General features: G+C 38.0%; 1 protein-coding gene across 4 annotated transcripts in view; it reads right to left on the reverse strand.

Annotated features, from left to right (window-relative positions):
• The window catches only part of ATP8A1 (ATPase phospholipid transporting 8A1), a 221,418-nt gene that overhangs the window by 76,020 nt on the left and 125,457 nt on the right, over positions 1–19,941 (reverse strand). For all 4 annotated transcript variants that reach the window (XM_081303539.1, XM_081303538.1, XM_081303536.1 and 1 more), the window contains one exon: positions 17,462–17,526. In XM_081303539.1, the coding sequence (XP_081159665.1) occupies positions 17,462–17,526 (65 nt within the window). The remainder of the gene's footprint in view (positions 1–17,461; positions 17,527–19,941) is intronic.

Raw genomic sequence — 19,941 nt, forward strand, 5'->3', positions numbered from 1 at the left:
AGGGTCTTGTTAAGTTGCTTAGGGCCTCACTAAGTTGCCAAGGCTGGCCTCTAACTTGCCATCCTTCTGTCTCAGCTTTCCAAATTACTGGGGTTGCAGATGTGTGCTGTTGTGCCCAGTTTGGTTTGGTAATCTTGATGGATCAAATAAAAGAAACCCTCCCACCAATGAAGACTTCACTTTTAGACACAATGAAAACCTTCACTGTCAAGAAAAGCTTTGTTTGCTTCAACCTTACAGAAGGGATGCATTTATTTTCTCTGTCTAGAATTGCTTTCCCAGCTTTTCAGAGGGAAACAGTTTCTAGATATTTAGTTTTTCTCCCCAAATCCTATAGACTTCCTATAACTTAATGGAGTCAACTTCCTGTTTCAATGAGCCCTAACATTGTGAAGAAACACAACACTGTCCCTGTACAGGGAAACACAAGGAACAAAACTCTGCTAACAAATTCCATCCCAGTGTGTGAACCTCAGTGTGTATGAACCTATTAGATCATTGTTCTGAGGGCTAAGTCTTTAGTTATAAATATTAAATAAATATATATTTATATAATAAAATACAGGTATGATAAAAATATAATACCCTCACATCATAATTTTTATTATATTGATAGCTTGTATAATTAATGTTCTAATTTAAGGGTGTTGCATAGTCATTTCACAGTTAATTCACAAAGAGGGAGGTGAAGGCATAGGTAATTAAAATTTTATATGGGGGATTTTTGAAGGTGTTTCTGTAAATGTATTCAAATGTGGTTCACACTACGTTCTGGAATTTCAGAATCTGTTTATCAAAATAATAGGCCACATTGTACTGTAAAATGAGACTGCCCAACTTTCCCAACACTGGAACTTCACTCAACAGCTTCACGCCTACCCTCCCCTCTCCCCCAGTCCCCATTACCTACAGTGACACAAAGGACCACCAGATAGAATTCTTCGAGAAATTTTCTGTTCACACTTTACATTGGGGGCTGTTTTAATTTACAGGCCTTACTCTATTTCCTGCTGGAAATGTTTGGCCCAAGAGGATTTAAGAGAAGGAGGTGAAAAATACCCTCGAAGTTCTTTAAGCAGAATTTACTGATGACAATTTATAGCATACAACCCTAGATTGTTTTAAAAACAATTTTGTATTGAGTAAATGAACAAACAAGGAAGTCAATGAACTGACATAAAATACTTACTATGCGCTTTACACCAGGCACTTTTTTTTTTTTTTTTTGGTATCAAGGATTGAATCTGGTGGCACTTAACCACTGAGGCTCTTCCACAGTCTGTTTTTAATTTTTTTTATTTTGAAACAGGGTCTTGCTAACTTGCTTAAGGCCTAAGTTGCTGAGGCTGGCCTTGAAATTTCCATCCTCCTATTCAGTCTCCTGAGTCACTGGGATAACAGGCATGTGCTATGGTGCCTGGCTCACACTGGTCACAGTTTTAAGGGCTATATGTATACATTTAAGTCCACACTTAGTTTTAGCCTGTGCACAGGTGCTATTTATCTCCCTTTTGCAGTTGAAGAAGATCAGACAGCCCTATATCTTAGTTCCCTGATCAAAATCCAACTGAAATTAAATTCAGAATTAAATTTTTGTGCTAGCTTGTCTTTCTCTGCCCAATCCAGGAAAAAGAAACCATACTTTGGAAGTACCAGGCAGAGCAAGTCATACATGAAATGCCCACACCATTTCTTCAATTGTTTCCCTCCTCATTTGCCTTTCATCTTTTTTTTTTTTAATTTCTACCTATAGAGCTCTCATACAAATCTAAAACACAAATTGTGTCTCTTCTTGCTCTACAATATTTCCAGAACTTCTTGCTGCTGCTGAGATGACCTCCAAGCTCCTTAAAATGGTTCTTACCATTTCCCACACTCTAATCTCACCTAGGGTCCTTCACAGCACCCTCTGCCATCAGGACTCTTGCATTTTCCTCTCCCCAAATGCCAGAAGCCTGCCCTACAGAGCTCCTGGGTCACTCCATGTAACTCAGCCTTTGCTAGCAAAACCCTGCGTTCTTTGAGGAGAGAGATCAGGACTAACCTGCCGCCCCGCAACAAATAGTACCTGTAATTACATGTGCTCAGGAAACGTAGTTATTGAATGAGAGAACTGATAAATAATGATTTCATTCCACTGTCTGCATTCCATTTCCCCTTTATTATCACTTCTGATTATGGGGGTGGGGGTGGGAGAGGAAGGGAGGTAGTGAATGAATATGTATCTTCTTTTCCTTGTTCTCTAATTTTCTTTCCTTTACTTTCTTTCTTCTTTTTTTTTTTTTTACATATTTATTTAATTATTTTTTATGGTGCTGGGGGTTGAACCTAGAACTTTCTGCATGCCAGGGCAGTGCTCCACCAACTGAGCCACCTCTCCAGCCCTATTCCCTAATTTTATAGGAAACAAATAATTTATTACTTCAATGGTCTTTCAAACACAGGCATTGTTCACTAAACTGCTTCTGTAATTTGTTTTGTTTTAACTTATTGCCTGAGTGACTTCTGAGCTGACAACCTGAAATGAAACCTGAGAAGGACTCTGGGAGAACTTTAAGTTTCTTTAAAGATCAGCTGCAAAAAGCAAGTCAAGTGGATCCAGCACTGTGAACTGTCCTCATTAAGACCCACCTGTGGGTCCTGCCTTCCCCATTCTCCCTCCTTTCTCAGGCATTCTCTCACACTTTAAAATTCATTGCAAACTCTCTTATTTGTGGCATCAGTACCCCTGGGTTTCCTTGGTGACTATCACAGATCTTCAACAAATCAAGAGGTGTCAGGAGATAAAGAGAGGTAACATTTCAGGAGGGGACACCTTCCCACAGCCCTCTCTTCTGTCAGCCTTCCTAGGGTGAAGGTAACAGCAAGGACAGAGCTGCAAACATGTTCCTATTTTAGTTTACAGTTTTATAAGTAGCTCTGCTCTTGGCTGTGTGCTGCAAGTTACAAGTTATGTTTTATCCTTATTTACTGCTGGGAGTATTTTAAAATTCTTTTATTTATGAAAGTCGATTGTTTCTCCCCTAAGCCTGGGAGTCATACTTTATGGCCATATTGCATTGAAGCTCATCTCCTGTAGCTCCAGATAAATTTATTACGGTATTAGCTTCTGCTTTGTTTTTCTCTTTGGCTACTGAAGGGGGAAATGTTTAAATATTTAAACTTAGTGACTTGTGAAAGTGAAGATACATAATTGAGAAGCTAAATCAGAAAGAGGATCAAAGACCACAGAACACAACACGATCCAAGGCCTGTATTCTCTTGTTCTGCATGTTTTTATTTGTGGGCTGAATATGAAGGAGTATCAGAGAGGCCTTCTGAAGTAAAAGCAGTTGGTGGGGGACAAGTAGGAAACAGGTCAGGCCAGAGTGAAGGTGGCCAGACAGATAAAGGAGGAGCCATAGGTGATGTGGGATTTGTGTGCACCAGCAACTGGGGTCTTTCTAGTCGCCACTCAAGTTCACTCTCCCTGTGCCTAGCACCCTACCCAGCAAGGCATTCCCAGTACAAACCTCCCACCAAGCTTTCCTGTCTTGCCTGTTTCAGTTTCAGTGCAATCAACAGGGCTTCTCCCCTCATTCTTGATAGCACAGAAAGGAAAAGGCATCTTTGAGAGAGGGCAGGCTACTCCAGGCCTTTTCTTCTCTCCTGATTACAAATTTGGCCCTTGTCACTCAGCAAATGTCTACCTCCCTCACTGAGAACATTCACACACTGATGCAAGAATAAATTCCTTCAATTTTCTTCCCTTAAACTTCCCCTTGCCCTGAAGTCTGGAGCTGGATTTGGAACAACAATCTAGCTCCTTTCCTTGCTCTATTCTGCTCATCCTCATTCTCCCCATGGGCCCTATTTGTTTTCAAGGTCATTAAGCCTACAAACAAGATCATGATTTTCTTATTTTAAAATCAATGAATAAATAAGCCAAGAATCATTCCCTTGACTCTATTTCCCAGAGTCCTACGGGTGACTGAGAAGACTTCCATCTCTGGATTCTCCAAATACTTCATTTTTGCTTTTATAACATGGCATGATGTGTGGTATCTTGTCTGTTTGTATCGCTACCTTCTGTTTGGGATGAGGCCCTGATGAAGAGATAATAAAAAGAATGACCTCATTTATCAGTGATGGCAGAACACCTTGTGGGAAGTTCAATTGGCTTTCTCCTGTGACTACTTTGAGGATGATTTTCGGCTGCTTGTAAAACTCTTGTATAATCTTGGACACTCTGAGTTAGAATAAAGAAAAATGTTACTATGCTTTTCTTTTTATAGAGGACATGGAGCACAGAGGTAATTAGGATACAGCATGGCCTCAACATCTAATTCTCCCTCAAATAATAAAAATTATCTAATGAGTATAGTAGGATGAACTCCTAGACTAGCAACTTAGTGATCAATCCAGGTGGTATAACACTTGACCAAGAAGTAAAGATTATCTACTGGATTTATAAGAAACATGCCTGGAAAACAGTTAACATGTTCACAGAACACCCTCCAATAAAATAATATAACACAACAGTTATCTTTAGGAAATCAGAGACTGGAAGCCTTATTGTAATCTTTTCATTACTTTTACATGACCTCCAACAAGGAAACCCTTGATAAAAATCACAGAGAGCGCCTTAGACAATGAAACCCGACACAGTTTTAGACTGAACTACATCGGAAGCCTTGATTTGTTTGAAAAGTATCATAGTACACAAGTTGTCATTTTCACTTTGGCAAAACTCCGCTTGCAACAGTCTAAAGAACCCAGAGGCCAGATGTGCAAAGAACATGTTAGGCCACCTAAGAACTATGTTTTTGATGGCCCCAAATGTAATGTTGCAGAAAAGCACCTGCCAAAAAAAGAAAAAAAAAGTCTCTTTTCACTCTTTTCCAGTGTCTAGTCCCTTTATTTCTTTCCTGATTCCTTTCAGAGGCTTACAGAAAAGATATTTTTACTTAGGAATAAATCCAAGGAACACCCTAGTGGAGAATGTGGAAGTATCCCTAAGGAAAGGGAAGGAAAAGCCCATGGCCTTCAACTTGAAGACAGTTAGCCAAGAGTTCAGAGAGCAGAGACAGAGCAAAGAAAGGTTAGTGAGCAGAGTCCGACACACATTGCCTAATGGTAGTGCCTCTCACACCTTGCTCTGGGGCCACAGTTACTTACTTGCAGTGACAGCTGATAATGTGTGATTGCTCATATATATTCCAGAGGATGGCCATCAGCAAGGGTAACCCCAAATAAAAAAGTTAAAAGGAAAAAAGCTTACCTATATTTATTTATTCAAAGTATATTTTGGTGTTTGGGTCCAAATACAAATAAGTACCTGGCATTTGTATTTATCCCTAGCCATCTACTAAGTGGGTGCAGGTAAGATGATAAACTTATATTACAAGAAGTTTTCTATTCCCAGGAAGAAAAAAAAAAAAAAAAAAAATATATATATATATATATATATATATAAACTCTGGAAATTGCACTTAGACTTTTAAAGGCATTATTTAATAATGGATTTATTTGTTATGGGATGAATGTTTGATGTCCCCCCAAAATTCATATATTAATAGTGTGATAACATTAGGAGGCAGGGCCTTTGGGAGGTGACTACATCAAGGAATGGAGACCTCATGAATGGGATTCATGTCTTTATAAAAGAGATCCTGGAGGGCTCCCTTCCCATTCCATCATGTGAAAAACACAAGGCTCTATGAACCAGGAAGCAGGTTCATTAGAGATACCAAATCTGCTGATATTATGATGTTAGACTTTCCAGCTTCCAAAACTGTGTGACATAAATGTGTCTTGTTTAAAGCTACCCAGTCTATGGTAGTTTTCTTATAGCAGCTAAACTGAACTAAGGCACTTTTGTTGTTCCTGGGTTTGTTCTTTCCTTTAGGAATTAAGTGAATGAGCATAAAATCAGGGCTAATGTTGAATCACTTTTGAAAGATATACAACTTTCACCTTTGTGAGTAGGTACTTAAGTTTATGAAGTCTGTATTTCCCACTTAATATTAGCACCACAATTTTCCACATTGTTCCTTAGAAAGGGCAAAATGCAGTAAACTGTTAGAAACTCTTACAGAAATCTTGCTGAACCAAGATGGATTCACCCGAAACAAGGTAACTGTCTGGAGGCCCCAGCTACTCTTCAGAACTCATGAGTGCATGCAGACAGATGACGAACCAATACAGAGAAAGCATTTTCTGTCAAGAATGTATAAATGTGCAGCCATATAAAAGTAGGCTGTGAGAAAGTGGAGGCTAACACTTGATGCACACATGATACTTGTTGGGCACTGATAATATTGGATACAAAATGATGCTATACTGTAAAGAACCAAGTTCCAGAAGCCAAAACATACCCTATGGCTCAGAACTCAAAGTTCTCTTCAACTTCAGGTGGATGTAGAGTCCAAGGTAAAGATAAGGTAATCAAATATTTTCATCTACCTTGAAAAGGGAAAATTATATGCTTTACTTTGAAAAATTCCTTAATGGAAAAATTAAATAAGAAATAAGAAGCATTTTCAACCACTAACTAAAAATCACAAGAATTCTTAACCCCTCTTAGATTCGATTAGGCAGCTACACAGGCTCAGCCTTCTAGAAAAGGTTATATCACATATTACATGAAAAAGCAATTTGAGCTGTGCACAGTGGTGCACACCTTTAATCCCAGCAGCTTCGGAGGCTGAGGCAGGAGTATTGGGAGTTCAAAGCCAGCCTCAGCAACTTAGTGAGGCCCTAAGCAACTCAGTAAGATCCTGTCTCTAAATAAGATATAAAAAAGGACTAGAATATGGCTCAGTGGTTTAGTGACCCTAAGTTCAATGCCTGGTACCAAAAAACAAAACAAAACAAAAACCAAAACAAAACAAAACAAAAAAAGCATTATGAATAAGTTGATTTCATGTCTTACTCCTTATGATTTGTCTTTTCATCTGATTCACTCTTGAGAGTATTAATATGGTATCAAAGAGGTTTGAGTTGCATCCTTGCTGATACTTGCTGGCTCTTTCTTCAGACAGGTTACCTAACTTCTTGAATGGAGGTTTTATCATTAGTGAGATTGGGGGAACATCTGTTTTTTAGAGTGACTGCAATGATAAAATGTGCTGACTCCTTTACTTGTGAAGAAAGTGCCCTGCTCAAAGTTTGGCATAAAGCCAACATCCAAGAAAGCCCAAAAGAGGTACCGACCCATAATGAAGAAACATCGGCACACTGTGGACTGCTGCGTAACACTGGTATAACCCAGGGAGTGTACTGAATCATCTTATGTTTTCCTGTGAAATCTCCCAATTTACGTCAACCTGACTTTTGACTGCTAACATTCAACTCTACCAGCTAATTCTTTGATTATATAAAAAATATCTGGCTGGGATAGTGGTACATATTTGTAATCCCAATGACTGGGAGGCTGAGGCAGGAGACTGTAAATTCAAGGACAGTCTCAGCAACTTAATGATTCTAAGTTTCAAGATAAAAAAAGTGAAAAGGCCTGGGGATGTAGCTTAGTAGCAAAGTGTTCCTGGGTTTAATCCCTAATACCAAAAAAACAAAAACAAAAACAAAACAAAACAAAACAAAAACTCTGGGAAACTGTCTGCCCTTCAGTTCTGAGAATGAGAGTATTATCTTTTCTCTTATAGCACACAGCGCTTGGCACATGGTAGAAGAAATATTCATAAAACTACCCGCTGTTTTTCTTTATCTCTTAATTTCTGCCTCCAAACTGAGAGAACTCCTTTGACAGTTACAAACTTATGTGGAGTTTCTTCTCTCTTTTTCTATATTTTTTTTGAACAGATAATCAAATAAAATATATTGATTTAAAATAATTGATGATGAGAGAAAACACACAGGGCTAGTCTTGCTGGCATATTCTTGGGATAGAACATCATCAAGTCAATTCTTAAAGCAGAGAAATATCATTTACTTGGAAAGTAGGATGGGGGATAATTTACCTTAGTTTGCTAAGTATTTGCCTTTTAAAACCTACTATAAGCTAATCTAAAATGTCAAATAAGAGGACATAGATATATACATGAATCTTAACACATTTTATCAGCTATTTTGGTGGTTTGTGGCCCCGCTTCATCATCATTTAAAGAAATCAAGTATTTACAAATTTACAGCCAAATGTTTCATTATTTTTCTACTTTTATACTCTCCAAATGTTCATACCCTAAAATTACGAATTAACTGAACATTCCAAGAACATTCCTAATAATATACTGTGACCATATCAAGCATGGACAACGTTGACACGTTCTTAAAAAGTGAGTTATGACTCCCACGATAACAACCTGGATAAACCACTGGGTATAACTTATTTTTCTACAATGTATTAGTGATTCAATGAAATACTTTACATTCCATATACTCCTACACAATGCATATTATCAATGGCTCTTCTAGCTACTCCAGGAAGTGATAAAAGAACATACACTTAAGAGTAGAAATAAACTATGTTCATCTACAATTGGTTCATTTAGTATGCAACCCAGTCAGGATTGCTAGCTCTTTTTGATATAGTTTTTGATCAAAGACCTCTGGTGTCTCTAAATTCCTAAACTGGAATACAATGTTTAAAAGCATATGAATACAGAACCAAACCAATATAAAACAATTTTTCCAAAATGGGTAGGGGAAGACAGAAGGTGAAGTCATTGAAACCAGGTGATCAGAGAGATCCCCCCAAAATGGCTGAGTGGGAAAAGAGCCAAAAGAAGTGCATTTAATTAATATGTGTTGTTAAAGATAATGGAGAGAGGGAAAGAGACAAAACAAAAAACAAAAACAAACAAACAAAAAAACCATGCTTTGCTGATACTCAGATGGGGTCTTCCAAGGCCGGGATAGATGTACAGCACTAATTGAGAAAATAGTCCAATCTCCCAAAGGATCATGCCATCTGGAAAAGGTCAAGGTTCACAAAATGGAAGCAGGTAAGAGGAAGAAGTTGTAGCACTGGGGAAATTGCTCTTGGCCCCTTAGGAGAGGCCTGGGATTTGGGATTATGATAGGTTCCATGAGGCAAATAAGTCCTTGAGGCATCTCCTCTCACTCAGGGAACAAAGGCAGAGAAATGTCAGATCTGTGTCCAGACTGGGTTTCGGCACTGGGGCAGGGATGTGCAGCACAGAAAGACAAATCCAGGGAAAGGAAGGAAGAATGAGGCAGGGGATATAATTACATAATTTAAATAGTTTTGTGGATAAAGGCTTTTACCAAAGCCCTCAGGTAATTACTCTAAACCACCACTGAAAGCCTCCTAAACACGATTTCGAGCTTGATATGAAGTATTCTCCAGTGGCGGCTGTGACTCAAATGCTAAAGGAAGCATTTTGGGAGGAACTGGGTCGGCAGACATCCAGTCTCTCGCATTGCCTTCAATTCAGTCAGGAAGAGGTTGCTTAGAATATACAACCGGTTTTCTGAAAATAAGCAAATTACCAAATCAACCATTTGGAGAAGGCAAAAACTGGAGCCTATGAGAAACTGTTCCCAGAACCACAGAGAAAGCTAACGTTGGGCCATTTTCTTAATGACTTGAACTAATTACTAGAGGAATACAGAAGAATTGTTATCTGTGATATTTTCTCAGTGTGATATTTTCCCAGTACACACCATTTCCTTTATTTCACATATACACTCAGTTCTATCGATAAAACTAAACTTAGGTCTTTCTTTGGTTTTGTAAGTGCAAGGTAGCAGGATGACCCCTTGGTGGCTTTGTGGGGGTGAACCTGGTCCTGAGTTGATGAAACAAGCTGGAACACCTGGAGGTTGCCTCTCAGAATGCTTTTACCTATAATCGAGTCCTTCTGTCATTAGAGAAGGTGTGGTGATTTAAACCCCAAAACAAAACTAAATAAAGACATAGCTCTGAGATTTGAATCACTCAAGGTGGGGATTCAGAATCCTGCACTAGATAACTGTGTGAACTCAAAGTCTTCAAGTACACATGGAAGGGGGCAGAAATAGCAATAGCCCTACGGGAGTAGAGAATTTTGCATCAGAAATTCCTGGCACATAGTAGGTCTCCTAAACCCCTTTATTTTCATGAATGTACTGACTAATCAAAGGTGTGAGCAGGAGATGTGAAGCGGGCATAAGAAAATTTCTCCATTTAGAATGTCCACAGGCATGTGGGGAGATAGCAAGGGGGCAGACTGGTTAGAAAGCACTTATCTGTAATTCTAGGTCTTGGGAACTCTGGGAAGAGTTCAGATGTCTAGCCAAAATGAGGAAAAGAATTCTGAGGCTTGGGGGAGGAAGCATTTCTTGAAACAGAAATACTGTGAATTTGTGAATAACTTTACTTAGGGCTCTGCACACAAACTGGGCACACTGAATTTTGTTTAAAAAGGGGGACACATTTAGTTCCATGAGACCAAACAATGGGTTTGATGAAACTTCTTCAACCACATACTTTGGCCTGTAGCAGACACTGTCTTAAATCAGGGGAAAGGAAAATAGATTATTTGTTCAAATGTTATTTTCATTCTTGAGTAATGTTTACATTTTTTCACTAACCTATTCCTTTCAAAGGTAATGCATTTGGCTCTCTTCACTGAAGACTACTTGGAGCAAGCAGTGTGCCAGACAGGATATGAATAATCTTCCTACCTTGGGGCACTGCATCTGATAGGGATACACTCACACCTTAAAAGTTAATCTAAGATCTTAAGATTTCAAGCCCAAAGTTGAACTAACTTTGCTGATGGTAAAAGAAAATTCATGGTGTTGAAACGCCAACACTGGTGGTGGAAAGAAACTCAGTGTGGTTTAAAACCTGCCTAAACTATTTGTCAAAGCAATACAAAATGTATTGTATTAGACTCAGGGGACATATCAAAATAAAACCTGAAGTAGCCCACATTTCCCCCTCACCCCACTTCTTTTCTGGAGTCAGGTCAATAACTTGCTTATTCTGGATTTCTTTCAGAAGCCATTCACCAGTGGCTGGTTCCCAAAACAGAGAGGTTTGTCTGCATAATATATACAAGTTGAGCTTAAAAGGGTACAGATGATAACTTCAGCATTTATGTCCTGAATGTGCTATAAGTTATAGTCAAAACTTACATGCTATTAGAAAGTCAAATACAGCTAGAAAAAAATAGTCATTCCATAAAGGGTTTGCTTTTACTCTGGTGTTGAAAAAAAATTGTATTTTAATGCTTGTTAATGTAATATCCAATGTGGCCAACAATTCATTTTCTGAAAAAATATATCAGGGAGGGGAAACACTGGTATCCATAATCAAACCTACAGCTAGTTTGGGGCCATATTCTTAAATTAAGTAGAGAAATTTAAGTAATTTAAGAGCAAGGCAGCTGTTTAAAGTTATCTCTTACAGCAGATGGAAATGAAGAACTCTCCTCTCCCAGGAATAATAGTGCTAGAAGAAATAGTAATGATGAGGATCATGACCACAGTCAATATTTCTTGAGTACTTACTACATGCCTGTCAACTATTTCTAAGCATTAAACAGGAGTACTGTCTTCTTTAGCCCTCAGATCATTCCTAGGAAATGAATATTTTCATTACTCTTATTTTTCAAATGTAGCAGCTGAGGGTAAGAAAGTTATTTTTATATTATATTCCAGAATCAAATGACTTAGCTACATTCCCCAGTGCTGCTTAGCTGTCTTTTTGATTAGGAAACTCTTTCTAGATTCCTATTTTGAGGCATAATTATATCTGTCTACTAACATTTTCAGGTGTCAAGGCTTTAATCCAGCACCCGGTCCAAAATAGAAAGCACTTAAGACACATAAGCTCTTGGTTTTGTTAGGACCGGAACAGCCACACACAGAATCCTGCAGAGGGGTCAGAGTTCACTTTTCCTAGGAGGTCAGAAAGCTGTATTTTTCTGTAGGGTCAATGATACTTGGCTTCTCCCAGGAAGTGTGGTCCCCCTGCACCTCTCAGGAAAGTCTGGCAGTAGAAAGGCCGGGGAACTACAGTAAGAATGGATTTAAGTTCTAGCTTTACCAGATTCCACAGCTCTCCCTACAAAAGAGATGCTAGAAGGTGAGTCTTATGTTAAGGGTATATCATGAGAAACTCAAGAAAGATGGTTTTGGTACCTAGAAGACATCTATTTATTCCTTTATGTCATACAGTGAGTAGCATAAGAAATGATAATCCTTCCCACTCTGGGTTTGACAGATGACATGGTGGTGAGTTATCTCAATGAAACAAACCTCCATCATTTTTCTATCATGTAGAAACTTTGATCAAACCAAGATGAAAGAGTAAGATTTTGAGTTGCCTGAAAGTATTTCCAGAGATTCACAGAGTTGGTATGCTATGAGGCTCTTGTATAGTATTAAAACTATATTTCTTAGTATATCATAAACCCAATCCTTCCAGAACTGTTTTAGTGTATTTTGAAAGACTTTTTAAAATTAGAAATCGGGTCATAGTATCAAATTCTCTAGTTCTTAGCTCACAGTTTAGATGTTTCCAGTTTTGACAGACTTTGAAGGCATTATTTCAAGACATGACAAACTCAAAGATATAACTCAAAGATGCAAAAGGGATGCCTTAGATACAGGTTATTCAGTAGAAGGGGCTTCTGAGAGGTTTATGGGCTATTTCCTGAGCTTTGCTGTGGAGTCAGGGAGGAAATATAAAAATGTTCTTCAAGCCAGCAATCTGGAATTCTTGTCTCTGCATATGCTTATGGAAATGTCTCATATGAAGAGCATAATCAGAACTCCTATTAAAGAGGCTCAAATAGTATACAACAAATTACCTAAATGAAATAGTTATTGAAAATTCTGATCAACTTTAGGTGAGCCTTATCTATGAAATTCTTTTCTAAATTATAAAAAAAGAATCAAGCTTTTTTTGCTTGAGAAACTCTTTTGATGACGGGCATTTTATAAGAGCCTGTCCTTAGACAGTAGACTGTCTAAGGAGGAGGCACTGCTCTTGCAATGATAGTAGTTGGGAGTAAACGGAGGCAGACAAACCTCTCAAGTTTCCCTATCAGGTCTGCAGAGCAAATCTCTCCTTCTGTTTGTATCTTTAACTGTAGTTTGGTTTAATGCATTTACTTAAAGGATTTAAAAAACATCATTAGAGCTACTCCCGCCCCCCACCCCCAGCACAACATCCATGTTGAAACCCCAAAAGAAAGAAAGCCCAGTAGCATTTTTTTTTTGTGATGATCTATATTTTGGGAGACGATGATCTCTGTTAATAGAATCACTAGAAGAAACAGTTTTCTATGTGAAATTTCAAGATCCTTGAATATAATACTTTGTAAAAGTTTAATATAAGAGAAAGAGATTGATCTGTTCAATTTTAACAGTATTAGGAATAACATTTTGCAGAAAATTTGAATAGTTCAGAGCAATATGTATCACTTATGTAAAAGAGAATCTACAGTTATAATTTGTTCCCTTAGGAAAAAATTAAAACTTGGAAAAATAGTTTTTATAACAAAGATAATCATCATGCAAAAACAAGTTACAAGCAACGGGAATACTGTTCTTTCTACAAAATTTCATAACATCTCCTTTTCACATGTGCCATGTATTGGGCTAACCATACTAATCCTATGCCAAACATGATGTTCTCTCGAAAGGCAGCAAAACTTGGCTCACAGAAGCTTTTTCAACTTGCACAGTTAGTTTGGGACAGAACTGTGCTCTCAACCACTGGGCTGTTTCAGAGAATAATTTGAGTGTGCTCGTTAAAATTGTCACTTGACAAAACACACACTCACAATTCATTTCCTAAGATGTTATGTTCCTAAGTTTATTACTTGTTAATTATTCTTTATGCTCATGCAGTGATAATCCTATTTCCTCTTATTATCTATCAGTACAATTTAAACATAGATAGGATGTTTTTCTTTTCTGTGGCAATGAAAAACAAATAATGATGTACCTAGGGGCATCCTAGCATTTCACATGATTTGCCTGAAACCTCAGCCATGGATTTTATGACACAAGATAGGAAGTCGCTATGCAAAGTGATGTTTCCTTTCCTGCTGAGAAACAAATGAGTGCACCCCAGCAGGTCTGACCCTAAACAGCCGGATTTGTAGTCACCACTTAACTCCCTGGGAGAAAACCTTCCCCAGACAGTGGTGCAGAATGCTTGGCGGGTAGGAGCTGGACAAATTAGTGCTAATTCATTCATACAGTCTGCCTCCTGCCCCAACCTGCCACTTGAATGGATAAGGAGATTCTTAACTATCCTACTTTTAAAACATCAGATATGATAAAGTACTACCAAAGTTAAAACTGATACATGACTTTTAAAAATAATGGAATTCACCAATTAAAAAAATGGAATTCTTAACAATCATGCAGAAACTTGCTTCTCAAATATTTATAGCATAATTCTTACACATGAGACAGTTTTCTGGATGCAGAGACAGAGGCTAAAGCTGAACAGATACAATAGCACCTACACTGTGTTATCTACCTGACACTTTTAACTACATCTGCTCCAGTAGAAATAGGTAGTGCGAGTACCCCGAGGTGTTTCTTAATTTTGTGCTACCAACTTAGAAACCTCAAAACGAAAATAAATGCCACTGTTGTGACTCTACTCTGATGTGCTACAATGAATATTTTTTTGGTATTTCACTTTTCTTTTTCCCTTGAGATTATTATTTACTTGATACTTAAAACACTTAAAAGAATATTTATCTGGGCTGGGGATGTGGCTCAAGCGGTAACGTGCTTGCCTGCCATGTACGGGGCGCTGGGTTCAATCCTCAGAACCACATAAAAATAAAATAAAGATGTTGTATCCAACGAAAACTAAAAAATAAATATTAAAAAATTCTCTCTCTCTCTCTTTCTCTCTCCTCTCTCTCTCTTAAAAAAAGAGAATATTTATCCAAGGAATGGACAAAAATGACGGAACAGAATAAAAGAAAAGCAGCCATGCTGCCACACCTTACATAGGTGGGAGCCTGGATCCAGACAAAAAGGGTCCCCCGTCAGACAAAGCATGGCTTGTCCTGCTTTTGCATCATGGTTCTATCTCTGATTTATTTTGACTGTAAGAAAACATGTAACCATGTTACCCACCAAAGCATAACTGTGGGGCTGGGGTTGTGGCTCAGTGGTACAGTGCTTGCTTAGCACGCGTGAGGCACTGGGTTTGATCCCTGGCACCACATAAAAATAAAAAACCAATAAAGGTATTGTGTTTTTTTTTTAAAAAAGCATAACCACCACCAGGATTTTAACAGTTCTCTGACCAAATGGAACTTCCAGAAACATCCTTGTTGACTCCTTCTTCAGGGGCCAGATGGCATACATCCCAATTTTTCTCACACTACATCGCTGGCATTGGTGCCCCCAATCCTACTCCAAAGGTGACCTAAACTCTTCTCCTGGCCCCTTGCCTGTACTCCATGCCTGCTGCTCTTCCAAGGCTGCCTATGTACAGTCTCTCGTACTTCTTCAGCACAGTCCTGCTGAAGGTCCCCTCTTCCTATGTAGGCACATTCCCTAACCTGGTCCAGTCTACCACAGATGGCCTGAGATCATCTTTTCAGTTTTAACTCTATCATTTACTTATAGATACCTTTTAAATACCATGCCATGTTAAAAAAAATTAGATAGCTTCAAACATCTATTGTAGAACATTTGCTAAGATATAGTAAGTGAGAAAAGCAAAGTACATAAAGTGTTGTATATAATGTGCTATGACTTGTTTTAACAACAGAGCGTCTGTATGTTGACATACACTCCTGAGAGTAACTCAAGAATCTGAAAGTAGGGGCCTGTCCCAGGGAGATAAACCGGCAGATCAGATGCAAAGGTGCAGATTCACTTTCTAACATCTGTACTGTTCCTATTCTGTAACTTAAGTTTTACATTATGGCTTATAATTCTTCAAATAAGAATATTTGAGGATAACAAAACTTATCAGAAATGGTTATTTTGAGCTGTTTAATAACTCCACAATTTTTAAAAAGAAGCAAAATAAGAATATTTGAAGAATTATAACCTTGCATTCAAAGTCAGTGTTTTTCTTCTCAAGCCCCAAATAGGCCTTGAACTTACTTGTGAGAATTTTCATGTTTCAAATACTTTCCACTCTTCCATTACACACCTCTTTCTAACTAGATGTCACTTTCTTTATAAATATACTCCACTTCACAATATCCCCATAGTGAACTATCTACCTTATTTATATATCTGATTTGTATTGTTATTTGTATATATGCCATTTCGCTTATTGTGTAAGCGTATGAGAGCATGGTTCTCTTAGTCATGATTTTTCACAAGGTAATAATAACTCAGCTATAATAATTAACATACAAGATGGTGGATGATGGAGATAACAGTAAGTTAAAGGGGGCAGAGCTCATGGCACAATAATTTAGGGGTACATTCTTAGTGCCTAGCAGAGGGACAACTAAATATATAAGAAAGACAGATTAGCTCCCATTGATGAATTTTTTGATTAAAGTTTGGTTCACCAAAACTACTTGTTCAATAATTAAAGGCATAAACAGCTCACATAATTGCAGAATCATATGCTAATCTTTAAATGACAAGTTGCTCAAAGATTTCATGAGAAAGAGAAAATTATCAGAGGATTGTTTGAAGGATGAATAAGAGACCATCATTTAAAGGTAAAAATCTGAAGTGAGAAAATGCTTACACACAATCTCTGCTCTGCAGCCACCTTCTAAACATCTCCCTCCTCAATCACCTTCTCACTGTGGCTCCTACCTAGCTGGCCTCTCAGCTTCACCAACATGCCTAATTATCAGGTTTTCTCCACTTGGTTCTCTGCGTCACAGTGACTATTTCAAGCAGCTGTATAATCATCACCTTTCCTGTTCTGTCTTCCACCTTAAATTACAAATATTTTCAGATCATATGACCTACATATTATTTTGTGAACTTATACTTTATATCCTATTCCTAATAATCTTTATTTCTTTTCTAAATATGACATCAGGTGATCGAGGCCATGAAAAAATACATATGAGGAATTTACATTTTACCCTAGAAGTTAGGACATAACACACACACCAAAAAAAAAAAAAAAAAAAACTTATCAGAAATGGTTATTCTGTGCTGTTAAATAACTTTCACAATTTTCTAAAAGAGGCAAAATGTATATTAGCACTGGATGTTAAAACAGACATAGAATGCTTGATACACAAAATACAGTACTCAGATATGAACAAGTTACAGTCCGTCAGGAACTTCCCAACAAAGTGTCTTTTCTGTCTTATAACCTTAAGAAAATTATTTAGCAATTTCTATAGTTAACACAATTCCAAGGTGTGTATCAATCTAATCAATGTTATTCAAAACTATATTAAAGCAGAACAACAATGATAGGGTATCTGTTAACCTTGAGAAAATAAAATATAGCTAACTGTATAAAATAAAATACTACAAAGTGATTAAGTTAGTAAAAGAGAGTTTTTTTTTTTTAAAAAAAAAGAATTTCACTTACATCAAGAGAGCCTTCATTTATAACAATCATTCCCATGTTCTTCTTTAAGAGTTTGCAGGAATGTCCTATGTACAAACAGAACAAATACAATTACAAATACAATTAATTTTGTGAAAGAGAAGATATTAAAATAATAATACTATTGAAACATTTAAAGAGGAGTTTATTAAAAGTGATGGTGGCAATAAGCTGTTTTCTAGGCTTACAGGATGTTGAAAATGAAATGCTCTCATGTGCTATAGGACGAATATAATACAAGGACATCTTTTGAGGCTGTCTGAATAAACAATAAGGAAAAAGACTGGTAAGGATTCTCAGTGTCTTCAAAGCCGACAAACAGGGAAGACCTTTCCTGACAACCAACACAAAGAGCAAATGATGGGCCAATGGCTGTTGACAGAAGATGGGCACAGGAGGGTAGGCTGACTCTTTCTTGATCCACTGATCTCCACCATCTCCCTGCCCTGAGCAGTCATGATATTCTCTCCTTGCCTGCCCTCGCTTGTTCTGCTGCACCCTCTACATGGCAAATCACCTCTTTGTTAAATCCTTTTCTGTACCAGTTGCTATAGCTGAATGTGGCTGCAGAAAAACAGGCAAACCTGCTTTCATATTAAAAAGATAATAAAAATAATATCACTCCCTTTGTGATTCCATTCTATCTCATGAGTTTAAATGCAATTAAATGCTTACTCTTCTGGATCTTTCTCTCTCCTATTTATTTTTCTGTGATGCTGGGGATAGAACCCAGGGCCTCACATATGATTAGCAGATGCTCTACCACTGAGCTGCACTTCTAGTCCTAACTTTTTATCAACCTGAAACTCTTAATTTCCACTCAGACTTCTCTCCTGACCTCCAGGGTCTCATAACCAAGTTCTTCCTAACAGCAGACACTTGGGTACAAAGTAGACAACTCACACTTAGTATATGCAAAAACCAGGCTGCTGGCACCCCTCTTGTCCCTCAAAACCTGCCTTACTTGTTGTCCTCATTTTGGTTAATGGCAAAACCATTGTTCAGTTGCTAAGGCCAGAAATGTTGTCGTCACCCCTGATTACTTTCCTTCTCTCAAACCCTATGTGAAATCTACCAGTCAGTCCTCCTGGCTCTACCTTTGAAACACATTGAGAAGCCAGCCGCTCCTCATGTTGCCACCAGTTTAGGCCACCACGGCGATTCCCCTGGTTCAATGCAGTACATTCTCCCCTGGTCCCCTGCTTCCACACCGCCTCCCCTCTCAGTCTAGCAATGGCCCAGCAGCCAGAGTGACTGTTTTCATCACAGAGAAGTCAGATCATGTCTGCCTCTGTTGAGAACCAGCCTGTGTTTTCCCTGTTCACTTGGAGCAAGTGCAAAGTCCTTTCAAGGCCCTGAGCGGCCCTATCCCACCGGTCTCTGCTGTGCCCGCTCTGCTCCTGTGCTCTTTCTACAACAGAAAGCAGTTTTCCTCTGATCATCCCATGACAAGCTCCCTTCCTCTCTCAGGTCATTTCTCAAATGTCACCTTGAATTTTTCCTGACCTTCCTACTTAACTATGAATTCCTTTGGGTGATGCTATATCTCTCTGTGTGTGTGTGTGTGTGTGTGTGTGTGTGTGTGTGTGTGTGTAATACCAATCACTGAAATCCAATCTACTCTGTGCTTTTTTTTCATTTACTTTGTCTGTTTCCCTGACCAGGACCTGATTTCCACAAGGGCAGAGAGTTGGCTTCTTGTTTCCTGCACTTCACTGGAACCCGGCACTGTGGACACCACAGCTATTTGCTGAATGAATCATCTCTTTTTCTAGAATCAATCATGGCCCAAGATTCTAGAAGCTAAACATTGCCAGAAATTACTACCCTCCTCCCTTTCCTAGATCACCCACAGTGACTACACACCCTACGCTACAACTCTTGAATGCCTCCTTTCCTCACATCTCACTCTTCACCATATTTTCTCCATCTGTTGTCTTAAGTTTTACCCTGTGTTTTCAGGTCTTCCAATTCTTGACCCATTCTGCATTTTATCATAATTCCCTTCTCAGACATCTTCTTTTCATTTTTTCTCTAAATACCAGTGTTAATTAAAAATTAACAACTTTGTGGCTTGTAAATTTAACATTCTACTACATAATTTGTTGATTTTTTAAAATAAAAATTAATTTTAAGGGTATTCAAACTCCTGTAATTTCCCCCATGTATGTTAATAAATTTGTATGCTTTTTTCTCCTAAAATAAATATTTTATTAATAACATTAATTTACTATAACTTTGTACTAGATCTATAGGATACTTCAGGATGATTGCTAATATTTTGAAAAGGAATATGAGCTAAGACTATTTTAGAGAGTACTTAAAAATGACTTTCCAAAATTGTGGTTTCATGCTGTGAACACTTCAGTCCTGTTTTCTGTGACTTTGGAGGATTTTTGTACATAATGGATATGACTAATACCAAGAGGTTAAATCTATACAAAGGTTTACAATGCTCAGGC

The sequence above is a fragment of the Spermophilus citellus genome (assembly GCF_964194105.1).
Source record: "Spermophilus citellus genome assembly, chromosome: 8".
NCBI classification, from domain to species: Eukaryota; Metazoa; Chordata; class Mammalia; order Rodentia; family Sciuridae; genus Spermophilus; species Spermophilus citellus.